The 12,936-nt window shown below is 38.2% G+C and overlaps 1 protein-coding gene across 1 annotated transcript in view; it reads right to left on the reverse strand.

Annotated features, from left to right (window-relative positions):
- The window catches only part of VWA8 (von Willebrand factor A domain containing 8), a 367,266-nt gene that overhangs the window by 249,251 nt on the left and 105,079 nt on the right, over window positions 1–12,936 (reverse strand). Inside the window, exons 15-16 of the mRNA XM_061133632.1 lie at window positions 5,626–5,794; window positions 2,954–3,031 (exon numbers count right to left, since the gene is read on the reverse strand). Of these exons, the coding sequence (XP_060989615.1) occupies window positions 2,954–3,031; window positions 5,626–5,794 (247 nt within the window). The remainder of the gene's footprint in view (window positions 1–2,953; window positions 3,032–5,625; window positions 5,795–12,936) is intronic.

Genomic DNA, 12,936 nt, shown 5'->3' on the forward strand with positions numbered 1-12,936 from the left:
AATGAAAAAGAAAAAAGAAAAAACCTAACAGGGAACGGGATCTACACGTTAGTAGAAATCCAATGCATCAGATTGTTACTGATCCTAACTTGGATCAGCAGCATTAGAAGATAGTAGTTTTCACTGAAAATCAAGAGGAGAACTTTTAAAGAAACTGGTCCTCTAGGGTAGGGGAGGGACAGAAGATGCCAGGGTGAAATGTCACAGAGTCTGAACAGGGCAGTTAAGTGGCCCTGAGCCTCTGAGGAAAGGGAAAGGGGACTCTTATCAAATTAACAAAGGATTCAGAATGGATGGTGGGAGGATGCTAAAACTACACTACACATTTGTTCCTTTTAACACTTTGCTTAAGGTCATCTCTGCACCTCCCAAGGAAGCAAAAAAAGAATTGATTGCTCCTTCCTCATGTATTTCACAGTTCCATGAGATGCAGGTCTGCTGTTATTAACATTATATTTCAGCTACAACTTGGATTAAACACTCCTTTGGGGACTAGGTTAGGAGCATGACCATTATTTATGACATATACTTTTTTCTATTAAAAAAAAAATTCTAAGTTTCAAGGACTTCATAAGCAAAACATTTGGTTCAGACTTGTTCAACAAATTTGCATTCTAGACACAGAGACAATATTTAAATATAAAAAAGCATAAAGTGCAATTCAAAATAGCACATAATTTAATGCAAAAATAAGTGGAGCACTTGACAACTGCTATAGGGGCTTAAAAATGTTCAAGTGGGTAGAAAGGGAGGAAAGCAACAAGAACAGTAATAATTGCAGAATGTAAGGAAACCAGCCCAGCTTTACTAGACAGTCCTGCTGGAAAGTTTACTCCCAAATATCAAAGATCCATGAACTACGCTTTAAGGAGTTGGTGTTTCTTCTAAAGGCAATAGGACTGTGCTATGTGCAAAGCAGTAACATGGTTTTAGAAAGACTAATCTGGCAGTAATAGTCAAAGTAGTTGAAGGACAAAGAACTGAGGCAGGAATCAGAAGGGTACTTCAATTACTTACTATAAAGAGATAAAGTCCTATAGTTAGGTTACTGGCAAGAAGAAGGAAGATGTTATTCAGCCGCTAAGTCGTGTCCGACTCTTTTGGCGACCCCGTAGACTGTAGCCTGTGAGGCTACTCTGTTCATGGGATTTTCCAGGCAAGAATAACTGAGCGGGTTGCCATTTCCTCCTCCAGCTTATCTTACTGACCCAGGGATGGAATCCATGTCCTGCATTGGCAGGAGGATTCTTTCCCACTGAGCCACCTGGGAAGCCCAATAAGAAAGGAGAGAAGGGATTAAACAAATGTTTCAAAGGACTTGGCAATGGATGGATATGAGACAGTAGGAAGAATTAAGGATAAGATTGTTTTAGCTAGTATGACTGAAAGTGTCAGAAGTTAAATATGACTTAGCAATTCCCACCCAATACTTGAGACCAAGAAAAATTCCTATTTTAATCATGGAAAATGCTTGACAAATGACTCCAACCAGAGGATTCCATGACAAGAGTCCCATTAAACCACATGGTAACTTTCCAGGTTAAAATATTCTAGTCTAATTCCAAACATGACACTGAATTTGGGCTTCATATTTCATTCCAGTGATCAAGAAGGACTTCTCATGAGTTTGAAAAATACTTAGCCAGTTGATAATACCAAAATGCTTTAGAATAATATCCAGTATTACATCAGAAAGAAGATTTAGGTTGAGCCACTTAAGTGTTGAATAAAGGGTTTGGCTGTTTCTTGTCTCACATTATTACCAATGAAAAATTGAGAATCTAATTTAAAAATCCTAATACACTTAACATTTATCATATCAAATTTCTAACTGCAGTTTTATCTTCCAAAATAGGGTAAGGATGTGAGCATATTGAAGAGCACACCTCAAGGGTTTTTTGGATTAACATGATTAATAATAGCAATTCAATTTAGAAATATGAGAAGTTTTAGATAAAAAATTATTTAAAAAATAAATTCTTTTTTTCCTCTTAAAGAATTATTTTTTATGAAAATGTAATGTTCTCTGGGAGAGAAAACTCTAGGGACAACCTATTAATTAATAACTAATTAATTTATTCATGCATTCATCAAACATTTGTTAACTTTCTACTATGTGCCAGGCACTAGGATGGGAGATGGTTGGTACAAAAAAGATACTGACCCTTCTTTGTCTCCCTGAAAGCAGGAAGTGAACCGCCAATGAAAAAAATACCCTCCCTGTACCAGGAGCCTAGGAGGCATCTTTACACCAGAAACAGGGAATTTAGGGCTGAGAAGGTTATAGTAACAAACCTTGTTTCTTTTTCACTAAATTATCACCCCAAGCCCAAATGTCTTTGTGCTGTCAATTCTTCTGGATTTTGTTTCTTTGTTTAAAAGGTATAAAAGCTGCCTGCTTTGGTCCCTTCTTTAAGTATCAGATTTTTATGGGGCTCCTGCATCTACAAAATTAAATCTGTTGTTTGGCTTTTGTTAATCAGTCTCATGTCAATTTAATTCTTAGGCCAGCCAAAGAACTTAAAGGGGAAGAAGGGAAAAGTTTTCTCCCCTCCACCATCCCAAACATAAACAGAATCAGAAATAGAGAATCAACAAGGAAAGAGAAATTAGAAGCTAGATAGTTGCTGGCATCCACACAGAGGTGATACTTAAAGCCGTAAGAATACATGAGATTGCTCAGCAGAGGAGACAGAGGAGCAGAGCCAAACTCCAGGAACACCCAGGTACTCCTCTAGAGCTAAAACTTGTTTTCTGTGACACCAGCCAGGAGAAGCTGGAAGAAATGTGAAGAATCATTGAAACAGTAACACATACACATAGGAGAAAGCATAGCAGAAGGGATAAAAATATCAGCTTAAAAAATAGATTTTAAAGCACTGAACTCTAAGAATATAAAGCAGAAAGCAGCCTGTCAACAACAGAAAATTCTGTGGAGAAAACCCAGACTTACTGTTGGATCCTGTGTCTCTCTGAGTTTGTGCGTAAATGACAACAATTTGTCCAAAGCTTCCGGAGGCATATTTGGGACCTATTTTATGAGAGGATTAAGGAAAGAAAGAATAAATTGGGATATATGATCAAGCAACCAGAAATTATGGCTACTTATCAAACAATATTAAAATTATGTTTTTATAAAGTCTCTGATTATAGGTATCATGCTTAACCTGTGGATAAAGTTGCTTATTCATCTTCTCAGGAAACACTTTTGCCTCTGTTTTCTCTTTAAGAATCAGATCAAGAAGATGTGGTACATATATACAATGGAATGCTACTCAGCCATAAAAAAGAATAAAATAATGCCATTTGCAGCAACATGGATGCAACCAGAGATTACCACACTAAGTGAAGTGAAGTCAGAAAGAGAAAGACAAATACCATATGATATCACTTATATGGGGAATCTAAAATATGACACAAACGAACCTATCTATAAAAATAGAAATAGAATCAGAGATATAGAGAATAGACTGGAGGGGGGAGGAGGGAAAGGGAGGAGGGATGGGGAAGAGGTGGGTAAGGGATGAATTGGGAGTTTAGGATTAGCAGATGCAAACTGGTATATATAGAATGGGTAAACAATAAGGCCCTACTGTATAGCCCATAGAACTATATTCAACAGCCTGTGATAAACCAGAATAAAAAAGAGTATGGAAAAGAATGTATATATATATATAACTGAGTCACTTTGCCATACAACAGTAATTAATACAACATTGTAAGTCAACTATACATCAATTAAAAAAAAAAAAGAATCAGGTAAAACCAGGCCGTTCTTCATTTACAATTCTATCACAAGGATAAAACTGAAAGGAACCGCTAACCAATTAAAAACTGGCACACAGTGCACCATAAGAAACTTCTCATATATCACACCCATTTTTGTCAGCTTCAACTCTAATTCAGGCATTTTTCTTACAAAACCAAACTCCTTCATTTAGCAGCAACCTTACACCTATGTCTACTAAGAGACTTAATATATCCTTGTATAAAGGGAAGATGCTCAAACTGTCCATTTTTTCAAGGACTTAAAAACCTGTTATAAACCATAATGGAAAAGAACATGAAAAAGAATGTATACATATATATATATGCGTGTGCGTGTGTATGCATATACACACATATATGCATTTCTGAATCACTTTGCTATATAGCAGAAACTAACACAACATTGTAAATCAACTGTATTTCAGTAAAATAAACATGAAAATAATCCCCACATACCTGAGGGGCATGATCTACTTATCAATGAAATATAAAGAACAGTTGCCCGAAAACATATATTCACTGCTTTTAAGTACAGAGTTTAATTTAATATGTATTTGAGTTGATAAGAAGAAAATTTTACTTAAACAATAACAAAATTAAAATTTTAACTTAAAAAGAGCAGAAGGAGATGTTAGAATAATGATTGGTATAACATGACAATTTCAGAAACAAACTGTTCATGGTTTCTCTGTGCATTTAAGTACTTTGAATTTTTAAAACTCAAAGCTCTATACCATATATACTCACTCATTCTTTAAATCAATCCTGTGATGTAATAAATAGTATCATCCCCATCATCAGATGAAGAAAATATGGTTGAGTAATTTACCCAAGATCCAGAAGCTAATAAGCAGTGGATCTGACATTTAAAGGCAAGTTTTTTGACTTTCAAGTCTACACCCTTATCCACAACCATGCTCACAAGACCTAAAATTAAATAATTCATTCTAGTATTGCAAAGGGGATGAGTGTAGTTATTAGTGCTCTAGAACAGTACTGTCTAGCAGAATATTCTACAATGATGGAAATGTTCTTTATGCTATCGGCATGCCATGGCCACTTGAAATAAGACTGAGCAACCAAATTTTTAAATTTGATTTAACGTGGCTAGTGCTACTACACTGAGCCGTGAAGTACCAGAATTCCAAAAGTGCTAAATATAATGCTTGGTTAAGACAGACACCAAAATAATAGATTACAGGCACTCCAAGCCAGTAGACAGCTAACCAGTTAAGTACAGGCTATATTACAATTCCAAGGTGACCGGAAATACCTAGGATTTTCTACAAAACCTATGGAACTAAAACATATTCGGCCTCCTCTTGCAGCTGGAGGAGGAAATGGCAACCTACTCTAATATTCTTGCCTGTGAAATCCCACGGACAGAGGAGCCTTGGGCTTCAGTCAATGGGTTTGTTAAAAGTTGGACATGACTTAGTGACTACACCACCACCACCACCACCCCTTTTAGTAGGAGCTTTAAATAGTCACCTTTGGCTGAATCTAAAAGGAAAAAGAATCCCCAAACTGTCTCCACAGGAGGAAAATGGAAAGACAGCCCAAATGCCTGGTTCTTAGAGTGTGGGCCCCTGACCAACAGCACCAGCATCGCCTGAGTACTTCAGACATGTAAATTCTCATTTCCATCCCAGAATCACTGGCTCGGCGATCTGTAATTTAACAAGCCCTCCAGATGATCCTGAAAAGTGTTGACGTCTGAGAACCATTTTATAAGGAAATTTGGAAATAAACAGTGAGAAAAAGCCAAAAATATCCAACTCTGCTCAAGCAGGTGTCAAAAATGCCTTAAAAAGAGAGTAACTGAAGGCAACAGGCTTGTGCTGGCCTCACTCTTACCATTTCCTTAATCACTTGGATTTCTTCACTTTTGACAAGTGGTTTCATGTAATGGAAAAAGAACATGGTTAAGAATTCCGGCCCCAGCCACTGCTGTGTTGTGCTTCCAGTAACAGGGGGTTCTGCCAAGGCGATGATTCTGAAGGAGGGGTGAACAGGAAAAATCGATCTAAAAGGGAAAAAAAAGCTTTTTAAGCATAACCTTTTGTGTTAGAAATTAGGTCACAGTAGCTAAAGCCTAGACAATAATAAGACTATGGTACAGATAAAGCTATTACCCAAAGAACAAGCTTTGAAAAAACAAAGGTCAGGACATTCTAAAAACCTAAGATTAAAACAAAAGAAGAATTACCAAAGGTTAATATGTGATGTACCGTGTCAACTGATGAAACTCCATCCCCAGCATGAATCACTGTTTTGGGGAACATGAATCCATGTTTTGGATATGTTGTTATACCTACAATAAATCTACTCCACAGTCCCTTGAAGAAGAAAGTGAAAGTGAAAGTCACTCAGTTGTGTTCGACTCTTCGCAACCCCATGGACGATACAGTCCATGGAATTCTCCATGCTGGAGTGGGTAGCCTTTCCCTTCTCCAGGGGATCTTCCCAACCCAGGGATCGAACCCAGATCTCCCACATTGCAGGCAGATTCTTTACCAGCTGAGCCACAAGGGAAGCCCGACAGTCCCTTGAAACATAACACCAAACAGTTTATATTCATTACATAGGTCCCTTGTCTTTGTTCAAAATCTTCTGTCTTGCAAGGAACTTCTGTCAGTCATAGAAAGACCAAGAAGCATAACTCAGGATGAAGAGACTTTTTACAATGCAGAAAATTTAAGTAGCATAGGGGATCAGATTAAAATTCAAATTTGGATTGGCAATAAGAATACTTAGGTCTTTAAAAGGTGGAGAAAAGTGAACTTCTATGTAATTCACTCTTTTGTCATTTAATAGGAAACAATATGAGTTTTACAGTGATCTCTTTGATAAATCGCTGTTAGGGAATCTGAAGATGTAAATATATGATAAGATTTCCTATGGTGTGTGAAATGAACTTGAGTAGTTTTAGAAGAAGGGGCTAGAAACCCTTTATCATGATCTAATCATGAGTAATATCAGTTCTTATCAATTTTCAAAACTGTAGTGCAAATAGACCTTTTGCAGGTTATATCATCCTTGCTGAGAAAGGAGAAATGAAACTCAACCACTTGCCAAGATCTTCAGAAAAACAAAAATAAAGGGACCTAAATGGCATTTCTTCATTGTCATCAACTATTATGATAGAACTCAACAGTTACGTGGCTGGGCAATGAGAGTATCAGGAGATAAGATATGTGTAGAGAGAATCAGATAAATACTCTGAAGATTTCAGATCAGAAAAAGTCCTCCCAATATAATAGGAAGGTTCACTGAGTCCCTGACAGTATGATTTAGAATTTTACAGGGCCACAGCATCATTTGTAAGCCAGGGAAAAGCAGTTTTTAGGAATAATCATATGAAACATCTAGATGAGTTCATAAAAGCTACCAAATACCATTTCATTTCGCTAGGTGGGGGGCGGGGGGAGACTTATTTATAGATATTCAAGCATAGCATGGGGATGATCTGTCCAAAGAAGTTGTACTAGGAAAAGAGAAAAGGATAACAACACAGACAATGACTTGAGAGTCCTAAGGATGGCACGATCACTCAGGATTGCTAGAAACTACAGTCACACAACAAAACCTGGACAGAAAATTCTATGATCTGAAAAGAGAAGATTATTCCATTTTCCACTTCTGTTAAGTGGTTTGCCATAATCCAGAAAGTCTGCTTCAGGGCCCAGCAACAGATGCCGGATTCATCTTTGATCCTCTTCTCTCCTAGCTGGGACAAAAGAAGGTGGGAGAGACAGAGCCTGCTTATTTGTGCTTTGCTCAAAATTAAAGCTGCAGATGTAGTTTTCCACTCAAGATGGTGAGGGATACTAAATTAGGGAAAAAACAAAACCAACATCCAACAAGCAAGGGGAATTTCAATTGCCATCCTCAAACCAACAGGCGAAGAAGCAAGTGCCACAGGTACGCTGCAGATTCGGGCCTAGAAGAACAACTAACATGAAGGCAAGCAAGGCTGGTTTTAACTTAAACATGGAGATGGTCATTGCTTATGAGGTACATTGTGGTTTGTTTTTTGGTACGGACTCTAGCATGGTGGCTTCCCAGGTGGTGTTAGTGGTAAAGAACCCGCCTGCCAATGCAGGAGACGTAAGAAACGCAGGTTCTATCCCTGGGTTGGGAAGGTCCCCTGCAGTAGGAAATAGCAACAACCCACTCCAGTATTCTTGCCAAGAAACTTCCACGGACAGAGGAGCTTAGTAGGCTACAGACCATGGGGTCACAGAGTCTGACACAACTGAGCATGCGTGCGTACACACACTCACACCAGCAGGGTACCCAGGTGAGCTGGCCAAATTTAAAGGTGGCGGTTTCTGATGATAGCTGATGTGTCAGGAAAATAAGTATTAGTATAAGCTGACTATAAAAACAGCCAACTGCTAAATAACAGGATGAGAAGAACCTGTTTGCTTGCTAAGTTGTCCACGAAGGCTTCCTTACATATAAACAGGTCATATGGAAATGTATTTCCTGATGATGTTGTGTTCTCTGAGTCTGAAAGTTAGAGAGCAGAGTATGCCTGAGGATGGGCCGTGTACTCCCAGACGTGATATGACACGCATGCGTGTGTGCTAAGTCTCTTCAGTAACATCTGACTCTGTGTGATCCTGTGACTGTAGCCCGCCAGGCTCCTCTGTCCATGGAATTCTCCAGGCAAGAAGACGGGAGTGGATTTCCATGCCCTTCTCTAAGGAATCTTCAAACCCAGGGATCAAACCCATGTCTCTTACGTCTCCTGCATTGCAAGTGGGTTCTTCACCACTGGTGCTACGTGGGAAGCTCTGTGATCTGACATACTGGTGGGTAACAGAAAGTCTGAAGAAGTAATAAATAATTGAGCATTAGGAAACATGCACTATGAAAATTTTAAATCAAGGTTAACTTCAATTTTACTAGAATTTAACAACAAATAACAATTGAAACTAAAGATACGGATTAACTTCAGATAAATAGATATCATTTCATAAAGATTAAAAAACTTTAAAGCAGAAAGATCTTTTACAAAGGCTTATAATATTGGGGCCAATATGTTTATTTCGGGGCATAAGTACACGTTTTTAGAAAGTAAAGTACTTACCAATGCTTCTCAGCAATAAAAAGGAAATGAATTATTGATACACAACAACATGGAATTTCTCAAAATAATTATGCTGAGAGGCCAGACCCAAAGAGTACATACTGTGCAAATACATTTATATAAAGCTCTAGAAAATGCATATAGAAAATTTTCTATAAAGAAAGCTGAGCACCAAAGAATTGATGCTTTTGAACTGTGGTGTTGGAGAAGACTCTTGAGAATCCCTTGGACTGCAAGGAGATCCAACCAGTCCATCCTAAAGGAAATCAGTCCTGAATATTCATTGGAAGGACTGAGGCTGAAGCTGAAACTCCAATACTTTGGCCACCTGATGCAAAGAGCTGACTCATTTGAAAAGATCCTGATGCTGGGAAAGATTGAAGTCAGGAGGAGAAGGGGATGACAGAGGATGAGATGGTTGGATGGCATCACCAACTCAACGGACATGAGTTTGACTGGCGTGCTGCAGTTCATGGGGTCGCAAAGAGTCAGACACAACTGAGCAACTGAACTGAACTGAGAAAATGCACGTTATATAGACTAACAGGGAGCAGATTGCTGGGGTGAGAGAGGGTGGTGAGAGGATTAAAAAGCGGTCTGACAGCACTTTGGAGATCATGGAGGTATTTATTATCTTGATTGCGATGACAGTTTCATAGGTGTATAAAATACAAAAAATTATCAAACTGTACACTGTAAATATATAGATTTGTATATTTGAATTACAAAGCTATTAATAAAACCAAAACTTCAATAAATTTCTATCTTCTGAAGGAAATTATATGCTACATTTTTGTCAAATGTGTATGTTAAAGAACTTGAAACAGTAACATAGAAGGCTTTTATAAAGATATTAATCATGAACTGAAAAAGGATTTTGTAACTGGCCTTTCACACTATAATACTAATGTTCCAACTCAGAACCTGGAGGTTATACAGGTCTGTACACAGTCCATATTTCTCCTGCTTGGCAATGTAGCAAAGCAAATTCCTACTTCCTCTTTATACCACACAATGTCTAGTGTGACAGATAAGTAAATGGTTAAATAGATAAATGTATTGCTGTTGTTAATAACCACCAGTGCAAGAAACTTTTTGAAGACCTTTGTTGGCAAAGACAAAACAAAGATAAGTGGTAAGAAGCGAGAATAATGGTTTTCATCAAGAGCAGAGCAGCTAGTTTAAATCTGGTCTTGAATGAATTTTTGAGAGAAGGTGCATTCTTGTATCAAACATGATACATTTGTGTATAAAAAGACATAAGCAATACATACAATAATAAGTAATATGGCTTCCCTGGTGGTTCAGTGGTAAAGAATTCATCTGCAATGCAGGAGGCTGCCTGCAATGCATTGGATCCCTGAGTCAGGAAGATCCCCTGGAGAAAGAAATGGTAACCCACTCCAGTATTCTTGCCTGGGAAACCCCATGGACAGAGAAGCCTGGCGGATTATAGTCCATGGGGTGCAAAGAGTTGGATATAACTTCGTGACTAAACCACCACCACCACAGACCCTTCATAAGCACAGAGTTTAGAAGTTTTCCTTGACCATAAAAATGTTTAGGATTATTTTTCAAAATCAGAATTTGCTTACAGCACTTTGTTTTGAGAACCAAACACAGAGACTTGGGCATAAAATCCTGGATCTAACTTGAATTTTGTTAAAAATGTACACAGGCTAATTTTCTAGCAAAGAGATCCTGAGGTTTCTAGGGGAAGTAGGAAAGAATGCTCTGATTCTAACTACCTTCAAACGTGAGTAAGAGTAAAATCTAACAGATTGAGGATTGTGCCCAATGTCCACGCACAGTCCACAACTGATTAACAGAAACTAGAAGATTATAAACTGTCTTCAATGTTTAATAATAATCAATAAAAAACATTCAATAAAAATACAGAAACATTAGAACATATATAATTACCACTGAGACTAGGCCTCTAATCTGTATTGCTTTCCTGAGATAACCAGAAGCCTACTTCTGGTAAAATAAACTGTTGGTAATTCACAGAGGTCTTACCCACCCTCATCTAGGCTCTGACCAACAGCAGGAGGGGACACATTTAGAAGCCTGTAGTATTTGTACTCCTCCTTTCCCCAAAGAAATTTTTCTCATCAAAGGAAATAGTTCTATTTTGGTCCTTACTTCCTGTGGGAAATGCTGGCATGGTGTCTGGTGAGCATGGCCATCATGTTATTTCTAACCACGATGTCCACAGTATTCCAGGCGTCTTGCACTAGAAGGAAAGTCTCTGACATTTCTTAAGTTATTCCTAAAGGAACTTTAGCCATGTCATTAGCTGCAAAGAATGCCTGCAGAGTACTACAGAAACGATCGAGGCATACGGTAAAATCAGACACAAAGAAGGTCAGCAAAGGAGTCAAATATAATCGTATAGAAACTGGGTTTCATACTATGAAGTTGAAAGGCTTGATAGCTCACTGCTAATAGCTGATAATTATGAGACCCTATGAGACTTGGGGCCTTATGAGACTTGTCATTAAGGGCAAAGTAGTCTTAATTAGTAGGTTCATAAAAGGAAACATTGCTAGCTCAGAAAGTTATTGAAAACTGGATGAATAGAATCACTTTACTTTGAGTTTTCTAGAATTTGTTCTGGGTTAAGATTTATTCGTGATTCCAAAACATTTACTAAGTGTTCTACTATGTATCAGATACTGTGACATTTGAAACAAAGAGATGAAGCATAGGGCACTAGAGGGTCCAGACAACATTACAGTCCTCCATTCCAGTTTTTTCCTGAGACCCAAGTGCATCCTCTCCCTTTGTTTGAACACATGAGATACCACCAAATTCTTTTTTGTGACAATTTAAGATTGTTCTTTTGTTGCTATTACTTGTAACTGCAGGATTCCTGCTGAACACAAACATGAAAATTGTTCTTATCTGAAAGCCAAAAGGTATCTAAATTTACCAAACTGGGTCTAGAAGCAAAGTAGCCTAAATCTGACTTCCTTTCCTCCTACCTTTGATCATTTTCTCTATCTCAAACTCCCCACAAGGAAACAAAGTATTAATAGATGAGTTTATTTAAAGATGAAGAGTAATAATAATCACTTTGTTGCACCTCAGTTCTATGCTTAGGTATGGAATGAAAGGATAGAAGACTCAAGTGAGGAGTTTCTAATTTATAGTTCAGATGTTCATGCCAAGAGTGACATATTAGATATGGACAGAATACAGGGTCAGCTCATGCTAGACAATGGTCATATTACTTACAAGAACAACTCATGAAACTAATTTTCTCACAGGACACAAATTTCCCACTTTTCATGCTATACTATTTCCTTTCCGTGGAGCTGCCCACTCTCCACCAAAGGAAAATAGCCTGGACACATGTAGTCTAGTGGTTGAAAGGAAGAATCTAATCTACTATAATCCTAAGGGACAATATATTTATTCTAAGAAAACAGTGTGTTTCTCTGGTTTATTAAAAAGGAGCAACACTGATAAGGAAAGGAACCAGGCTTTCAACTGGCAGAAATTCTTCAGACAGAGAGGAGAATCCATTTTGAGACAACTCGCCTCTGAAAAGTTAATTAAGTCCTGATAAATTGATAGAATGTAAGAGAAAGAAAGAGAAGGTCAGCCCAGGAGGTTCAACACCTAACTGATGATATATACAGAAGAGACACGAGTGGAAACAGGACAGTGGGAGTGGAGAGGGATGACATGTACACTGCACATAGGGAGAGCAACAAGTCCATTTCAGGGCTAGTCAGAACACGCCACGGGAGAAGGATGAAATGGACAGAAGATGAAATTTATAGGATACCTGATGTGCCTGAGTGTGCTCAGAGGAGACAGAGACAACAGGCAAAATGCCTCTACAAATTTAAGAGGATAGAAATTATATCAAGTGTTTTTTCCAACCACAAGGGTATGAAATGTGAATCAATTATATGAAGAGAAACAGGGACTTCCCTGGTGGTGCAGGGAAGTGGGAGTGGTTAAGAATCTGCCTGCCAATGCAGGGGACACGGGTTCCACCCCTGGTCTGGGAAGACTGCACCTGCCACGGGGCAACTAACCCCATGCGCACGCCTACT

Source organism: Dama dama, chromosome 30 (genome assembly GCF_033118175.1).
Source record: "Dama dama isolate Ldn47 chromosome 30, ASM3311817v1, whole genome shotgun sequence".
NCBI lineage: Eukaryota > Metazoa > Chordata > Mammalia > Artiodactyla > Cervidae > Dama > Dama dama.